Raw genomic sequence first — 16,145 nt, 5'->3', positions numbered from 1 at the left:
AAAATCTAGAGTGATCTTGTTTTTGTTTCTTTGTAGTTATAAGTTGAGGCCACAATTCATGTATCCATCAAACTGAATTATGTTCACATTTTTTACATATATTGAATAATTGTTCAAACTAATTTTTTTTTGCAAAAATTTAGTCTAACCTTATTTAATAGAGTTTAACCTCTATATGAAAATTATCCCAAAAGTTATTTAATCATCATTTTGAGGTTGTTAGTAACTTTATCATATTATCATGTATTATTTATTTAACCATCTCTTTGGTATTTCGTCCATGAATTTATTTAAGGCTTATTAATGGAGGAACAAATTTACCCTTTTGCATCCTTAATTTAAATTGAATCATAAGGTTTGCCCTAGTTTTGTAAAACATGATGCCTTTTATTTTTGAAACTTGCCAGTTTTTAGGGTCTTTCTCCTATCTTGATTTATCATTAAACCTCTAGCTCTTAGAAATCTTCAAATTTGATGTGGTTTAATTTCAAGTTAAATGTAGGAGCTTGCTAGGGTTTCAACATGAACACTACAAATTGAGTTGACCTAAGGCTTCACATTACATTTTTTAAAGAATTCTGTTTTAACTTCACATTTTTAGAGTTTCCCTTATGCAACCTCTTACTAATTCTCTTAACCTAATGTTTTCCTAGATCAAGGCTAATGACCATACTTAACACAAGGGGTGTTACATTCTGCATTCACCGCACCTGAACACCATCACCATCTCGCATCGTGTCAGTGATAGATGGGTCCTACGTGTCATAAGAAAAGTAAGGGTCCTAATTTTGTGGCTATTGTTGAAGTTGAACCCAGAAAATGGACATCTAGAAGTAGGACCTCCAAATCAAAAGTAGGGGCCATGATTTAAGGACTACTGCTAAAGTTTCTCTAGAGTTGCTCTTATAAGAGATGGAGTGCAAATGAGAGAGGGTGGTGACTGGTGAGACATCCACCCTTGTCTAGGACCAGGTCATTGCATCCACTAGACCAGGCTCACATGGATGAAAGTTGCATTTCTTTTTTTCGAACCTAAGCTGACAAAGGTGGATGTATATACAGAGCATTGGGTCTCAACACACCTACGCCAAAAACAAAAAAAAAATATCAATGATTTTACTCAATTTCTTACTATATACGCATCCTAATAAGCGCATCACTTATATTTGCCCTAACTCTCTGCCCCCGTAGAGCGGAGCACCAAACCAAGTTAGACAAGTAATCAGAATTTATATATGCTCCGCAAAGTTTTGTGCCATCAGACACCATGATCAGCTTCCTCCATGTATTTCCAAAGGTAATAATTATACATTTCTATCTTCGTTCTAATGTAATCCCGTCCAAAAGCACGGGGTTTTATTGTATAGCCATATGTAGCTAGTTTCCGGTGTGTGCCGTCATTGCGGAAAATATAATCCACATCACACGGATCCTACGTTATATACAATTTTCATCAGGGTACTTCTCGTACGTGTTCTGTATATATAATAACGTATAGATTTGTGGAGACACGCCTGCCTGGGGAAGAGTCGTTGTTGTTCAAAGTATCGGATGGCATTGCCCGACACGTCAGCGTCTTTGGAAGGGTGTTCCAGAGCAGCTCCCTACAGCATGCATAATGCATGCCATCGTACAAGATGGATCGTCTCCTCTTACACGGCCTTCCTCGTCGTACCCTACGCAGACACAAAAGGCATCCGATCCAGATGGAGCTAGGAGTAGTCGCTACATGCACATGCAAGCTCAGTTACCCGTTAAGCTGGCATGCACACGTGTACAGATCTTGCGCCCGCACAAGCACGCACGCACGCACGCACGCAAATGGTGGTGGTGATCGACTAGTACGTAGTACGGTCAGCTTGGGTCAGAACGACGACGACGACATCCCTAGCCCAGCGCTCTTCTTGGCCTCGAGCGCCGCCGGCAGCAGCTGCTCGAACCTCTCCAAGAATGACACCCACTCCGCGAAGCTCAGGTCGCTGAACGACACGTGCTTCCGCCCGCCGGAGACGGTTGTACCCTCGTCGACGCCGTCGCCGTCGGGCGAGGGGTGTGGGAAGGAGGGCAGCAGACGTGGGAGGACGGAGTCGTGCACTTGCTTGCACAGCGCCTCGAGTGTGCTCAGCCCATCCTGCTGAGCCGTGAACTCGCGGGTCATCATGTCGCCGATGTCGGCGAGGCAGAGCCCCGCCGCGGCCGCGCGCTTCAGGAAGATGGTGCAGACGGTGAGGATCCGGATGGCGGGCTCCTTCAGGGACGGCAGCTCAGCGCGGAGCGTCTCGGCGTCCTTGAACGGGTCTAGTGACGCCACGTACGCCAGCTCGTCGTCAGTGAAGGGCAGGGAGGACTGCGGCCAGTGCAGCCACTCGAAGTACGGGTCGTCGAGCTGCTCCGGCAGGCAGAGGCCGTGGTCGATCGGCACGAGGTCTAGCGGCGGCGGCGTGGATGAGCCGCCGTGGGCGCACTGGAAGCTCGCCGGGTTCTTGACGAGGATGTTGCCGGCGTGGCGGTCGATGTTGAGGAGGCGGACGTCGAGGATGCCGACTCGGTGCACGGAGGCCACCGAGAACCGCGACGGGCCCAGCTCGCCGGCGTCGTACTCGTGCGCCACGAAGCGCTGGATCGACGCCACGGTCGTCGCCGTCGCGGGGCGCGAGATCTTGATCAGCGCGGTCGGCTCCACACTGGCGAAGCCGTCGTGGTCGAGGAGGAAGGCGGCCACCTCCCGCAGCACGGTCCTGCTCTCGTACCCACCGCCGCTCGCCGGCGGCGACCCAGCGGCGGTCGCAGCGTCGTCGAGCGGCTTGATGACCGCGACGTGCTCGCCAGCGCGGCTGCCTTCAAGCAGCAGCGCCCCGCCGAGGCCGCTCTGCGCGGCGACAAGCCGGGTCCCGGACGCGATTGCGGCCGCGGCTTCCGCGATGAGCTCGCGCACGCCGCGGGCGTGGCGGCCCGCGACGATCTCCACGCGCGGCATCTTGCTCTCGGACCGGTCCGCGTGTTCCGAGCCGGCAGGCGCGACGACGGTCGTGAAGCACGGGGAGGACTGGCTCCGGCGCCGCTGGGACAGGCCGGTGTGGCCCCCTCCGGCGGCGGCGGCGGCGTGATCCCTATGATCCCTGTTGAGCAGCGGCCTGTCGAGCAGCGCGACGGAGTAGAGGCTGTAGTGCCGGTCCCGCACGGCGGGGGGCTTGAGGTCGTGGAAATGACCGACCGCGATTGCCATCCTGGCTACCGAGCGGTTGTTGCCCCTCCGGCGCCAGTGGCAGCCGGCGGCAGGGCGGCTTCTTCGTATCATTTTCCATGCATGCATCCGAGGCACTCAATTAGAAATTCACGATTCACAGCAGCATGCAATTCGATCAAAAATTGACACCGTACCGTACCTTTGTTTGTGTTTGAGGCTTGTTAGAAGTTGTTAGAACAGCATGTCAATCGAGAGGTACCTATAGCTACATCCAGAGCGATGAGTCAGTACCAGCCGTCGCAGCCGCTAAGCGACGGCGGCGGCGGCGGAAGAAGCGGCACGGCGTCAATGGCAGGGGCAGGCGCAGGCATGGATCGAGACTCGCTCGGCGGCGTGCAATGCGAGGCTTGATCAATTCCGGCGTGTTCTTGAACCGATCGAGCAGACGAAGGCTGGGAGAAGGGCGCGTCGAAGGTCGCTCCCCCCGCCCACCGCGCGCCGCCGCCGCCTGCCAAGCCGACCCTAGTTTTGATTTTTCCTAGTTATTGGCTAGTCAGTGTAGCTGCGTTCATCTCCTTCCGGCGCCCTTCTAATCTCTTCTTCCCCTTCCCTCCGTGCGCGCGGCTGGGAGGAAGGAAAGGAGAAGAGTGAAGATCGGAGGAGCAGCAGCAACGACTGTCTATTTTTGCACCCGGGACACCCCCGCGGTGTACATATAGATCGAGCGGCGCGACCCGGCCAATTTTGGCCTCCTCTCTCACCTCTTTCTCTCCTGCGCTGCTGCCATGGCCGCACCCCCGAGAGAGCCACGCGGCGAATGCAGAGCCTCTGGTCCATTCCGAGCCTCACTACCCGAAACAGTAAATATACCGAGTGCAATTAATCGGGCACTCGATAAAAAGCTAATTTGCCAGAGTGTAAGAAGTAAGACACTCGGCATATATATTACACTTGGTAAAAAACAAGATTTGCTGAGTGTAGACTAGACACTCGACAAACCACGATACGACACTCGGCAATAAATTAATACTCAGCAAAATCGTATCACGTGACCGGCATGTGCGACGGCCATCTGACGGCGTGCTGGCCGTTAGCAAAAGTGCAACTTTGCCGAGTATTTTTCCAAAGCACTCGGCAAAATAATCAGTTTGCCGAGTGTTTTTATCCAGCACTCGGTAAAATTATAAGTTTACCGAGTATTTTTCCCCAACACTCGGCAAATCCAAAACTTATTTTTCTCTCCTGCCCTCCAAACTTTTTCTACCATCCACATACAACATGTGTTACTACATGTTAAAATTTGGTATATTTCTGAATTCGTTTCATATATTTAATTAATTTATTGCGTTTAGAATTTTTTTTGGTATAAGTCAAATTTGAACTGCAAGTGATTCAAATAATGGAATAAAATGAGTGGAAAAATTATATTCATGTTATTGAGTCCATTTTGAGGCCTTGCCTAGGAAATGAAAAGAATTTTTAAACATCTTGTTCATAAAACCCGACCACGAACGTGTGGCCGAATGGTTTTTAAATTCTAAAAAACAAATGAAGTCTGAAAATCATGAGATTTATCAAAATCTCATGATATCATACGTGGAGGCTATGGTAAAAAATTGAGAAGGTTTTGAACAATCTGTCACGTACGATGTTTACAATCCGAAGTATCTCAGAAGAAGAATCGTAGCGTAGAGAATGGTCCGGTAAGATTTGGATTCAAAGTGACGGTCGAATTAGGGTTTGACTTCAGAACTTTTTGTATAGACAATAGAGAACATAGATTGATCCATGTGTAATTTTGGTAAATTTTTGGATCCATTCAATAATTTTAATTTGTTAAGTGCAATTATAGAATTTTAATTGATATACATTGAATTTGAGCTACAACTGCATGAAATAATAAGTTTTTTTGTCACTCCTGACCTTAAAACTTTTTCTACTCTCCACATACAACATGTGGTACTCCATGTTAAGAATTGATATATTTCTGGATCCATTTGGTAGGTACATACAACATGTTAAGATGTGGTATTACATGAAATAATAAGTTTTTTTTTCACTCCTGGCCTTAAAACTTTTTCTACTCTCCACATACAACATGTGGTACTCCATGTTAAGAATTGATATATTTCTGGATCCATTTGGTAGGTACATACAACATGTTAAGATGTGGTATTGCATGAAATAATAAGTTTGCTGAGTGCCCGATTTATGGGCCTAGCTAGGTGCTTCTTATTTTTTTTGAAGGTTATTTGTTAACTAGGCCTGATTAGCATTGGAAGTTTGTGAGTGCAGTTTCCAATACGTCCTCGAAGATATCAAACTTGCACAATCACATGTCTAGGTGTGCGACTCGAAGAGAACTTTCTCAGATCAATGACCTACTCATGGTGCTAAGTAAGTAAGTGAAGCTAGTAACATATAATTTTCTAATCACATAGCACATTCTAATTTCACTGCCTTTCACACTTTATAGTGTCATGCTGAGTCAAGAAAAATATAGACGGGCACAGGAAGAACCATTTTGAGGCTCATTATATGGAAACACATACCCCTAGAACAGTTAATAGCCAACAACAAATGCGGGTTCTACGTGATGTGGGCAATGCATTAGTACCTCAACGAGAGCACAATGGAAGGAAATAAAATGGTGTGTATGTTTCTTATTTTATATATATCGGTTAATTCAATAAAACATACTACTGTTTTGTCTAACACTTGTGCATGTTGATGTCATCTTGCTTCAACGATAGCGTGGGAAACTTAAAACCCTCTCAATCTCCCCCCTGGCATCGCCTACAACCCAGAGGACCCGCCCTCGGCGTACAGCAATGAGTCCGTCCACAGCCGTCTCGAAGGATACACATCGATGGCAAGGCAGGTCCGTGGCCCAGAGACGAACCGAGCGCCAATGACCTTGATGGAGAAGTGGTCATAAGGGCGGGAGGAGGCAAGAAGCATGGCCGGTTCTGGATTGGCGATGGCACCATCGACACGGCCAATACTCCCACTCTCTCCCAGATTTGAGCATGGAGCACGGGTTCTAGTCTGGCGATACGCCCACGACCGGACTCTACACGGTTCTAGATGAACACACTCTAGGTTATTTCTATTTTATTCATCGTTCATTGATTTTTACATACTTTTGCATTGCATTGTAACATTGGGATGAAATATTGTAGGCTCGGCTAGAATAAGAAATGAGGCACCGGGAGGAGCTAGAGGCAAAGATGGAGGCAGAGCGCCAGAGGATGGAGGCAGAGCGCCAGAGGATGGAGACAGAGATGGTGGTAGAGCGGCAGAGGATGGAGCTACAAATGTTTGAATATATGAGGGGTGTTTATGCTGCAATCGGTCAACCTCCACCACTGTTTCTATCCCCTCCTCCTCCTACTCCAAATACTGTTTCAGGCACTGTGAGTCGCTTTACAACCTTATAATCTAGTTTATGCAGAATCAATCTTAATTTGCATCCTTTGAAAGAGATCCACTGATAAGGGAGGATTTATTTACATCACCTTCGAGGCTTCAAGGAGATCCACTGATCCACACAATAGTTCATATCTAGCCAACTAGAAAATGGTGTTTGCAACTCAAGCTTCTTTTTTATGATTATCTGCTTCATCCTCAGTTGTTGCTATGAAATACTAATGGTCCAAAAAATCAAGCACAAACTAAATCAGTTAATAGTAGCAGTAGCAGTTGATACTTGCTTGCACAACTAGATTCAATGTAGGCAAAGGGAGGACAAACTAGCAGTAGCAGTTGTAGTTACGATAGCACTACTGGATGTTGCATCTACTCATGGCTGGGAACATGGTTTTAAATCTCAGGCTATGTAAAATAGCAGCAACAGTTAGATTAAAATGTGGTTTCAAAATTTTACTTAAAATCATTGACATTTGCATCACAAATTCAGAAAACAAAGTATGCAATGTTGTTTAATCTTGTCTCACACATGCCAATCCCTTCTCCTTTGTGCAGCATAAATCGGCGGCATCGAATGAGCCTCATGCCCCAGCCCCATCGCAGTGGAACTCGTGGCCTAAGTGAAGCCCTGTTGCAGTGAACTCGTGGCCTAAGTACTTGTGATTTTATTTGTATTTGCATTTGTGGATTACCTGTGACTACTTGTGGTTGTGAATGAGTTGTGACTACTATTTGTGGATTATGAAGTTTATTTGCATCTATGTGTTGTCGATATATCTATATGAATTGCCTGTGATGCCTATTGTGGACTATCTGTGATGTTTATTTGAATGTGGTCGTGGCTGTGACCGAACCAAATAAACTGATTATTTGTGGCATCTTTGTCGAGTGTAACACTCGGCAAAGAGGCTTTTTGCCGAGTGCCAGCTGTAAACCACTCGGTAAAGTAGACACGTGGTAAAATTTTGTGCATCCTGGGACTAAAATGGCATCTTTGCCGAGTGTCTGCCCTATGACACTCGGCAAAGAAGCCAAATTTTGTGGATTTTAGAATGGTCTTTGCCGAGTGCCCATACTTTGACACACGGCAAAATGAGTCACTTTGCCGAGTGTCCCCTCTTTGACACACGGCAAAAAGGCTAGCTTTGTCGAGTGTTCATACTTTGACACATGGCAAAAAGGCAAGCTTTGCCGAGTGTTTAGAGTTTGACACACGGCAAATGGGCCAGATTTGCCGAGGGCCCAAAGTTTGACACACGGCAAACAACCAAGCTTTGCCGAGTGCCTAATATTTGACACTCGGCAAATGTGTCGTGACCGTTTTCGCTCCGTGACGTACTTTTTTTTACCGAGTGTCGTTTTTAGCTCTCGGCAAAGTCTTTGCCGAGTGCCCAACAGAAAACACTCGGTAAAGACGCTGTTTGTCGGTACTATAGTTGCCGTGTGCTCTTTGCCGAGTGTTACACTCGACAAACCCTTTGCTGAGTGTTTTTTGGGCTTTGCTGAGTGTCCGTGGCACATGGCAAAACTATTGTTTTCGGTAGTGCCTCTGCTGCCATGGCATGTGGATGTGGCTAGCCAAACTTTGTGGGAAGGGAGGGAGTAAAGCTGCTGATGACGACTGACTGAGACAATGGGCCCAAAGCGAGACCATCAGCCCATTTGCACCCCACAAGGACACTAAGCAATTTAGTGGAGTACATTCAAAACACACACCACTCCCTTTTATACCCTTTTCGATTTTTGTTCTAGTACTACTATTTTCGCGGGGCTGTGGCAGAACCATCCGAATTATACGGCCCACATGTGTCTGTCATTGTCTCATAGACTTCTGACTGTAGCACATATAAGCCACACAGTCCTGGTAGTCTATCGGGTGTCCTCGGGAAACCTGAATCATCTACTTTTTCATTCTGAGCAGGAAACATCGCAGAAGACATTGTAGTATTACAATAGTTGGTACAAATACGTTACATCAGAGTAAACAATGGAAGGCTTACTAACTATAAGTTTACAAATGATTCATTAAGATATTACAATTCATAAGTTTTAGCCAACTAAGCAGTAGGGTAGTATGACAGGTACCACTAGTAACACACAAGAGAGATTCACCCTGCCCAAGGGTGCACAACAAACTTCTCTACTGCTGGCTCTCCTCCTACAATAAGGGTTAACAAACCCTGAGTACAAAGGTACTCAACAAGACTTAACCGTCGAAAAGAAAAGACTCCAAGGATATGCAGGCTTACGAGGAATCAAGGTAAGTCTTTAGCAAGAATTAAGATTAACTTTTGCATAAAAGCTTACTAATGTTTGATCCTTACTTTCAACGTTTTAACTTAAGTTAAATAATTAAAAGTCTCCAGTTTGCACCTGATCTAAGTCAATCACTTCTTTATCCATCTCATCATGTGATCATAAGTACTACTATTTTAGTAATTAACTACGATGATGGTGCGAGTATCAAGTCTATTGTTACTGTAGAGCAAACGATGATTCGAACCGATTAAACCCAGCTGGGGATTCCCAACCACATGATATATGTAGGTCATGGGCCTACACATATCAACCCTCACCCAGATCCTCCAAAACATGAACGGGTCTGGTGCTACCCGAGAGCATAGTACTCCACCTCCCTATGTCGTTCGTCCGTGATGGATTCACAGGATGTGTACACGCTACTCTCGCCATCTGTCCGCTCCTAGTGCACGATTGGCCTTTCACATAATGGTCGAGGTGTCAGGCTTACTGAAGTATGTGGCTAGTACTACAAAACCTTGATCAAAGGGCCAACAATGATTGGTCCTTAACTGACACCGATAGGGCACTACGTCAAGATTCCATTCTTGATGCAATCAAAGAGTCCGTCCGGTCTCAAATTGAATTCATAAGCATCATTAAACCTCAGGACCAACCCTGAGTATGGAACCATTACTCATTACTCATCTCTTATCAACTAAGCATGGCTACGTGTTATTAAACTACTATAGCTAACAGAGTGACAAGGATAAGTATTGGAATATCAAGGCAAGAATGCAGCAAAAGGTATTCAACCAACTCCTACTTACTAAAATGCAACAAGCATAAGACTTATGTGAATAGTATTTGTAAAACACAAGGAATTGGGTTATGCTTCAGGGCTTGCCTGCGGTGTTGCGGTTGTCAGACACTTCAGAAAACCATAGATAAGATAACCAACTCCACTGACAAGAAAACCACTTCTGAGACTTGCTCAATAATGGGATTTTCACTATCGATCACTAAACGTAAGTAAATATATATGCTTTAGAATGATGATGTACTTAACAAGGATTATGATGATCAAACAAGATTGATTAACTTGAGTACAACTTTCCTTCATGGTAAAGTTAGGTTAACTACACCCAAAGCAACATTGTTATTTATTATTAACAAGTTAATTATGAGTACACAATCATGGAATGTAGTTGCCAAGGGACAACAAAGGTGAGGTGTCCCAAGGTCTTCAATCAATCCCAAAGTACACTCAAATCATTTTATGATTTATCCTAAACATTTTTGGTATTTATTAATTAATAAATAAAGCATGGAAGTGGATAATTTATATTCATCAAAACAGTACCAAAATTTTTATGAAGGTAAGCCTAAGTATTTAAAATATACATAAAAAGTTTCATGATTAAAGGTTACTTATTTTAGTCTATAAAAATCATAAAAGGTACATTTATCAATTAAAAGAGGTAATTTTAAGCATGCAAAAACTATTGATTTTCATCATTTCATATTTTTCCTAGATAGATCACATCATGAAGAGGCTACACAAAAAGTTTCATAATTTTATCACATCCCTATAATTTTCTACGAAATAAACAAGAATCAGCTTATTTAATCAATTTCTAAAAAAGATAGACCGACGCAGAACTTTTCTCACCCACCTCTCCTGTACCCACGGTCACTGACCGATGTGGCCCGGTCAACAGTGCAGCGCACCCGCGCTGACCCCAGCAGCGCTGGTTTTGACCGATAGTTACTCGCCGACGACGAGGTTCCCAACGGCGCAGACTACCCTGGCTAGCTCCTCTCTCTATTCCGCACCACCCTCAAGCCCTAGGCGAGCAGCTAGAGCACCATGATGAGCACAACAACGACCATGGTGGACTAGCGATGCTCTGGCATGGTGGGCAACACCGACGGTGAGGACTCCAACCATGGGAATAGCACCAACAACTTTCCTCTGACCTAACGGACCTAGGCATGGTGGCGGTTGAAGGGATTACGGCTTCGCACGAGCACGACATCGCCCATGGCGACCATGGCTGTGCGGCGAGCGACGCACCGGCCACTAATGACCGATAGAGGTAAAATTGAGGGGTTAGACAGCAATAGGAGCTCATTGCGATCACGCTGGATGTGATGATTGAAGCATAGAAGAAGTAGACATGACCGCTGTCGTCTATGGCGGTCACGACGATGTGAACCCGGCGGCGATCATGCGTCCTAAGGTGACCTGAGTAGGAATGGATTAACGGTCAACTCGGTGAGCTTCATGGCATAACAAGGAAACCAGATAGCAAGCGAGGGAGCAAGAGTGGCTCTGGTGAAGCCTGGCCACGGTGAGGTGCGTACGTCGGTGATGGTGAGCCACCATGGCGAGAATGGCACGTGCGACCACTCTAGGCAAAGATAGTCTATGTGAGCGAGCCAGGAGGGTATGTGTGTAACAGAACCGACCAATTATACGAGATTAAGTAAGGAAATCTTCCACCGAAGCAGATAATTTAGCAAACTCAAGCCCGTATAACCCGGTAGTCCGTGAAACTACAAAGGATTTCAAACCAATAGACATACAAACCAAGATCGTACAAGTTTAGCAAATACCGTCACATGTTACATAAAGTTCGCAATGATAGTAGGATACATCAGAGTTTAGAATATAAAGTTATTACAAACCAGGTTCAATCTGAAATAGCGGAAGCAAATAGTTTTGAAGTCACACACACACTTTTAGTTCAGATACAGTGCTAGTAGGTAGTCATCTCCAATAAAAGCATTAGAAGAGAGACATGGTGTGACCATTGCCCTTGGTCCTAATTGTCACCCATCGTCGGGTACAGGCAGTTAATGCAATAGTCATAGTACATTTGACCATCTGCAACAACAATGGGAACAACGCCCTGAGTATGAGAAGGTACTGATTTTGCTGCCTCTTAGGATATGGGCAAAACTTTGCAAAGTGCCCAGTTTGATTGCAGTTGAAACGTGGTCCGCTTACTTGAGTAGCAGCTCCAGATGAATTGCCTTGTCCGGTCTTGGCTTGTGGCACCGCCATCTTGAATGGCTTCTGGTTCCTCTAAGGTTGCTGGGCATTCTAATTCCTCCGCTAGGGTTGAAGCGACCTGATTTCCACGATGGGAAATCCATAGAGTCAAAGTGTAATAAGACCATTGTAGATCATATTACCCAAATTTCCAGTCGAATACCACATCCATACAACAATAATATCAGAGTACAAATAGTGCAGAATTACATAATTTATTACATTGCCGCATTGGTGGAATCAAAAGTAACATTCATTCAGAATAGCTTGAAGATAAGATCGCCAAACTCGAGCGTAGGCACGAACCCCTCAACCATCAAACCCCTCGGAGCTATACTCCTCAGCAGAACCTGTGTGCCAAAATTTATCAGTACTATTTGTACTGGCCACTCCCACCCTATGAGCATTGCTTTGTGGAAATTGGATGCAAGTTGGATATATTCAAAAGGAACCTATAAGGCTAGGGTTTCCTATGTTTTAGCATATCAAGTATATAATAATAGTTGGTCAAGTTTTAACACCATTCCCACACACATACCACCCCATTCCCTTTCCAGAGCCAAGTTTCGATCCAGGGATCGATATACCACCATCTCCACACCATCACCATACCATTGCTCAGTCGACAGGCCAACTCCCTCTCGGCACTATCTCAAGGCCCGTAGCCCCTGGCTACGACCGACACTCTCTCACGGGGGAAGAAGAGAAGGACTCATCTTGCTATCTAGTTTAAGCGAAACCCAAGAAAGGTCCATAGCCAACAAGTCGGCACATGTATCGATCGATCAACCATACACTCTGCAGAGGTTTTACATAACCACAAGATCTGCCTTCCTCGCTGATCATCGTCAACTAGGCTGATTTTGGCCGCTTGCTAGCCTAGGATAATGCCACTCTACCATTCAGCCCTGGTACACCCCAAGTCTAGTCTGGGGTGGCTGAAACTGTGAGTCATGAGCCGGGTCCACAAGGTCTTCATGAAGTCTCAGAAGGGTGTGGGGGAAATCCTCCGTGCCCCGTACCTCCTTACACTGTCCGCTATCAACCTAGCAGTAGTGGCAATATCCTACCAAGTAGTCCGGACATCCTGCACCATATAGGGCGAGTGGTACATAAGGCTTCCCGGTGAATCTGAGTACTAGTAAGTCCTTGAGGATGACCAAGCCAGAATGTCTCCATCAGGGTTTCCATTTATTGTGCCACCACAACACCTCCATCCTAGGCTCCTCCCATCACAGGTTCACTCCCAGGACCACCTCATATACCATTTACCCACCACAGGTATCCATTCCAAGGGTGCCCAGGTAGCACCCCATGGCAAGACTTGCCCTAGGCTCATCGTATACTCCAACTTGGTCGACACAACCCTCACCCTCCACACACCCAAGTCACACATGCAGCACTCTCCCCATCACCTAGATAACACCACACATTAACGTAGTATAAGCGTAGTAGAAGTACAAGCAAATGAAATATAGCAGTAAGCGTGTGTCTAGCCTAATAGTAGGGTATGTAGGGGTAAGGTTGCGTCAAGGTAGAGGCCATCAAGTAAGCATACTACCATGCAAGTCCTATCATAGTACGATTATAATAGTAAAATAAAGCAATAGCAGTTCTATATTAGCCATGCGTAATAGGTGCTACAAGATTGGGTGGGATGTGGCACCTTCAGTGTAGTCATCTCCGTTCTCCTCACGGTACTCACGATCCTCGTTCGTCTGGTTCTCCTCCAATTCTGCAACGATCGTATTATAGTCGTGTTAGCGACGTCTATAGAATAGCACAAAGAAGTAATGAAAATTCAAAAGAGCCAAATGGACTCAAACATGGGTTCATTGCATAAAGCTCAATTTTAGATGAATTTTGGTCCTGGTTTCGTATTTTTCTGAGGTCATATGAATTAGTTATGAATTTCTGAAGTTTAAATCATTTCTGAAAATGGAAAAAGGCTGAATTAATCCTGGGCTGACACATGTCACGCTGTGACTGGTCCACGTGGCATGCTGACTTCAATGTGACGTCAGCATGATGTCACCGACTCGGCTCTAAGCTGATAAGTGGGGTCCTGCTGACGTCATCTTGACGTCAGCATGACATCATCAACGTCATCGTTCCGACAGGTGGGGCCACGGTCTCTTGGGTCACCGACCTGTGGGTCCGGTCAGAGTCAATGTCCAGTCAACGGGTGAGTCAATGGTCAACAGGTCAAGGTCACTGACATGTGGGGCCAGGGCTGCTGACATCAGTAGCTGTCGTCATCATGACGTTAGGATGACGTCACCTCGGCTGTGTTGTTATTGATAGGTGGGACCCGTGTGATGTCATCATGACATCAGTATGACGTCACTTACTGACTTGTGGGTCCCGAGTCTCTGTGATGCTGACATGTGGGGCCTGGTCAACCATCAATGTTGACCGGTCAATGGTCAACCAGGTTGGGCCTCGACCGAGCTTTGGTGGGCTTGGACTGGGCTGGATTTGGGCCAGACCGGCCCAGACACGTGGCATGCTATGGTGCTACCATGTCGTTGCCAAGGGCCCCCACTAGGCTTGGTTCACAGGCACGGTCCACAATGGGCGCATGCGCCGGTCTACGGTGAACCGCGTCTCCTTCCGGTGAACCGCGTCCACCCTCCTTCTCTTCTCTCTATGGTCTACGTGTACTGGGTGTAGGCACGTGCGACCAGCGAGGGAGCCCTCTGCTTCCATCCCTAGCGTGCTCCCACTAGTGGTGTGCTCACCGGCGTGATCCTACGGCGGCACTGGCATTTAATTAAGGTGGGGAAAAGCTTCTCTAGGCCATGGCAAACACGATGGTGGGGTCTGGGTGGCGGCCGGGGCTTTCCAAGGTGTTGGCCACGGCGGTCGGTGGCTTGGTCATGGCAGTGCTCGCCGGCGGGGCAACTAGGGACTGCTCCAAGGGTCTTGGTGCCCTGTTCCTGTTCAGACTGCTAGCAGGCGACCAGGACAAGTGATAATGGTGACCAAAAGACGTGGTGGAGTCCGCGCGCGGTGATGGTGCACGGTGGAGCTCCGGCCGAGGTTCGGTGCTCGTGGCTAGGACATTGTGGCTGGCTAATGGGGTCTCGATCTACGCGGCTACCCTCTGGGCGTCCTGGTGGTGCTACAGCTGCGTCCTAGTTTGGTGAGGTGGCCGGGTGAGCAAGTGGTGGCCGTGCCATGATGGCGGCATCGGGAGCGTGGCGTGCACGTGCTCTGCTACGGCGTCTAGGGGCTAGGAGGTGTCTCAGTAGCGAGGGCTCACCATTGGTGTCGAAGGCAAAAGGATGGTGGTGCAGTGGAGGGTCGTGGCCATGAAGATGGAGGCAGTGCAGTGCCGACCCATGACCGTGATGAAGACAACGGCGTCATCTTCGGCTCTGACAACTTTGGCAGCACGCGGGTGGCTCCGTTCCTCCTCTCCTGATCTCCTTCTCGGCCCTCTTCTCTCGGTGCGGTGCGGGCTGCTGGGCCACCAAGCAGCGGCGGTGGCTGAGGGAGAGGCTAAGGCTCCGAGGTCTTTTATAGCTGAGCTCCATGCCTCCAATGGCGATCGGCATCGTATGGTGGGAAGGCGCGTGACGCATCTGACGGTGGCGTGAGCACGGCGTGAGGGGGAACAAGGCCATGCCCCGGGCATGACTCCCTGGCCCGCTCCTACCAATGCTGTCGGCCTCCGGTCGCGTAGGCGGTTAAGGCGTGGGCGCAAAGAAGATGAATAGGAAGGCCGACAGGTGGGGCCCGATGGGCAGTGAGAGCAGCTCAGCGTCATGCGCGCGTGGTGCAAGGCTGGGCTGGCATGCTAGGCCTGCGTGAGCTGGCGTGCTGGCGCATTGGGCTGGCATGGTCAAGCCAGGCCTGCTTGCGGCTGCGCATGGGCCAGCGAAGCTGGGTGAGCGAGTTGGGCTGGCTGGGGAAAGAAGCAGGCTGGGCCGACCGGTCACTTGGGCTACGAGGCCGGCTCCACCCTTTCCTCTTTTTTTTATTTTTCTTTTCTTCTCCTTTGTTTGAATTCAAATTTGGTTTTGGAATTTGAATTCAAAATTAGTGTACCCTATTCATGGGAGTTTTAGATATGAGGCCCACAACATTCTTTTATATATATATTAGGAATTTATTTTAGCTATTTTGTATAACAAAAATAAGTGTAGTTTTGTTATACAGAAATGGAAATGGAAATGGTTTTCTCTTTAAATATTTATTCTTTGGTTTGAGTAATATTTACTTTATGGT

At 47.2% G+C, this 16,145-nt stretch overlaps 1 protein-coding gene across 4 annotated transcripts; it reads right to left on the bottom strand.

The window, feature by feature from the left end:
- Positions 1 to 1,319: 1,319 nt before the first annotated feature.
- Positions 1,320 to 3,865, bottom strand: LOC136455923 (phosphatidylinositol 4-kinase gamma 1-like). Of its 4 annotated transcripts, none has more exons than XM_066455643.1 (2): positions 3,387 to 3,865; positions 1,320 to 3,287 (listed from the first exon to the last, which is right to left on the bottom strand). In XM_066455643.1, exon 2 carries the CDS (start codon positions 3,224 to 3,226, stop codon positions 1,865 to 1,867), a length of 1,362 nt encoding a protein of 453 aa, XP_066311740.1. In that variant the 5' UTR covers positions 3,227 to 3,287; positions 3,387 to 3,865; the 3' UTR covers positions 1,320 to 1,864. The 4 variants fall into 4 exon arrangements, with proteins under 4 accessions (XP_066311740.1, XP_066311739.1, XP_066311741.1 ...); XM_066455642.1 differs by having other exon boundaries at positions 1,320 to 3,284; XM_066455644.1 differs by having other exon boundaries at positions 3,447 to 3,865.
- Positions 3,866 to 16,145: the final 12,280 nt, after the last annotated feature.

Source organism: Miscanthus floridulus, chromosome 6 (assembly GCF_019320115.1).
Source record: "Miscanthus floridulus cultivar M001 chromosome 6, ASM1932011v1, whole genome shotgun sequence".
In the NCBI taxonomy this organism is placed as follows: Eukaryota; Viridiplantae; Streptophyta; class Magnoliopsida; order Poales; family Poaceae; genus Miscanthus; species Miscanthus floridulus.
This window is presented reverse-complemented; position numbering and strand designations above follow the sequence as displayed.

Excerpts from the sequence above, each read along its gene's own strand:
- LOC136455923 (XM_066455643.1), bottom strand. The coding sequence starts at position 3,226 with ATGGCAATCGCGGTCGGTCATTTCCACGACCTCAAGCCCCCCGCCGTG.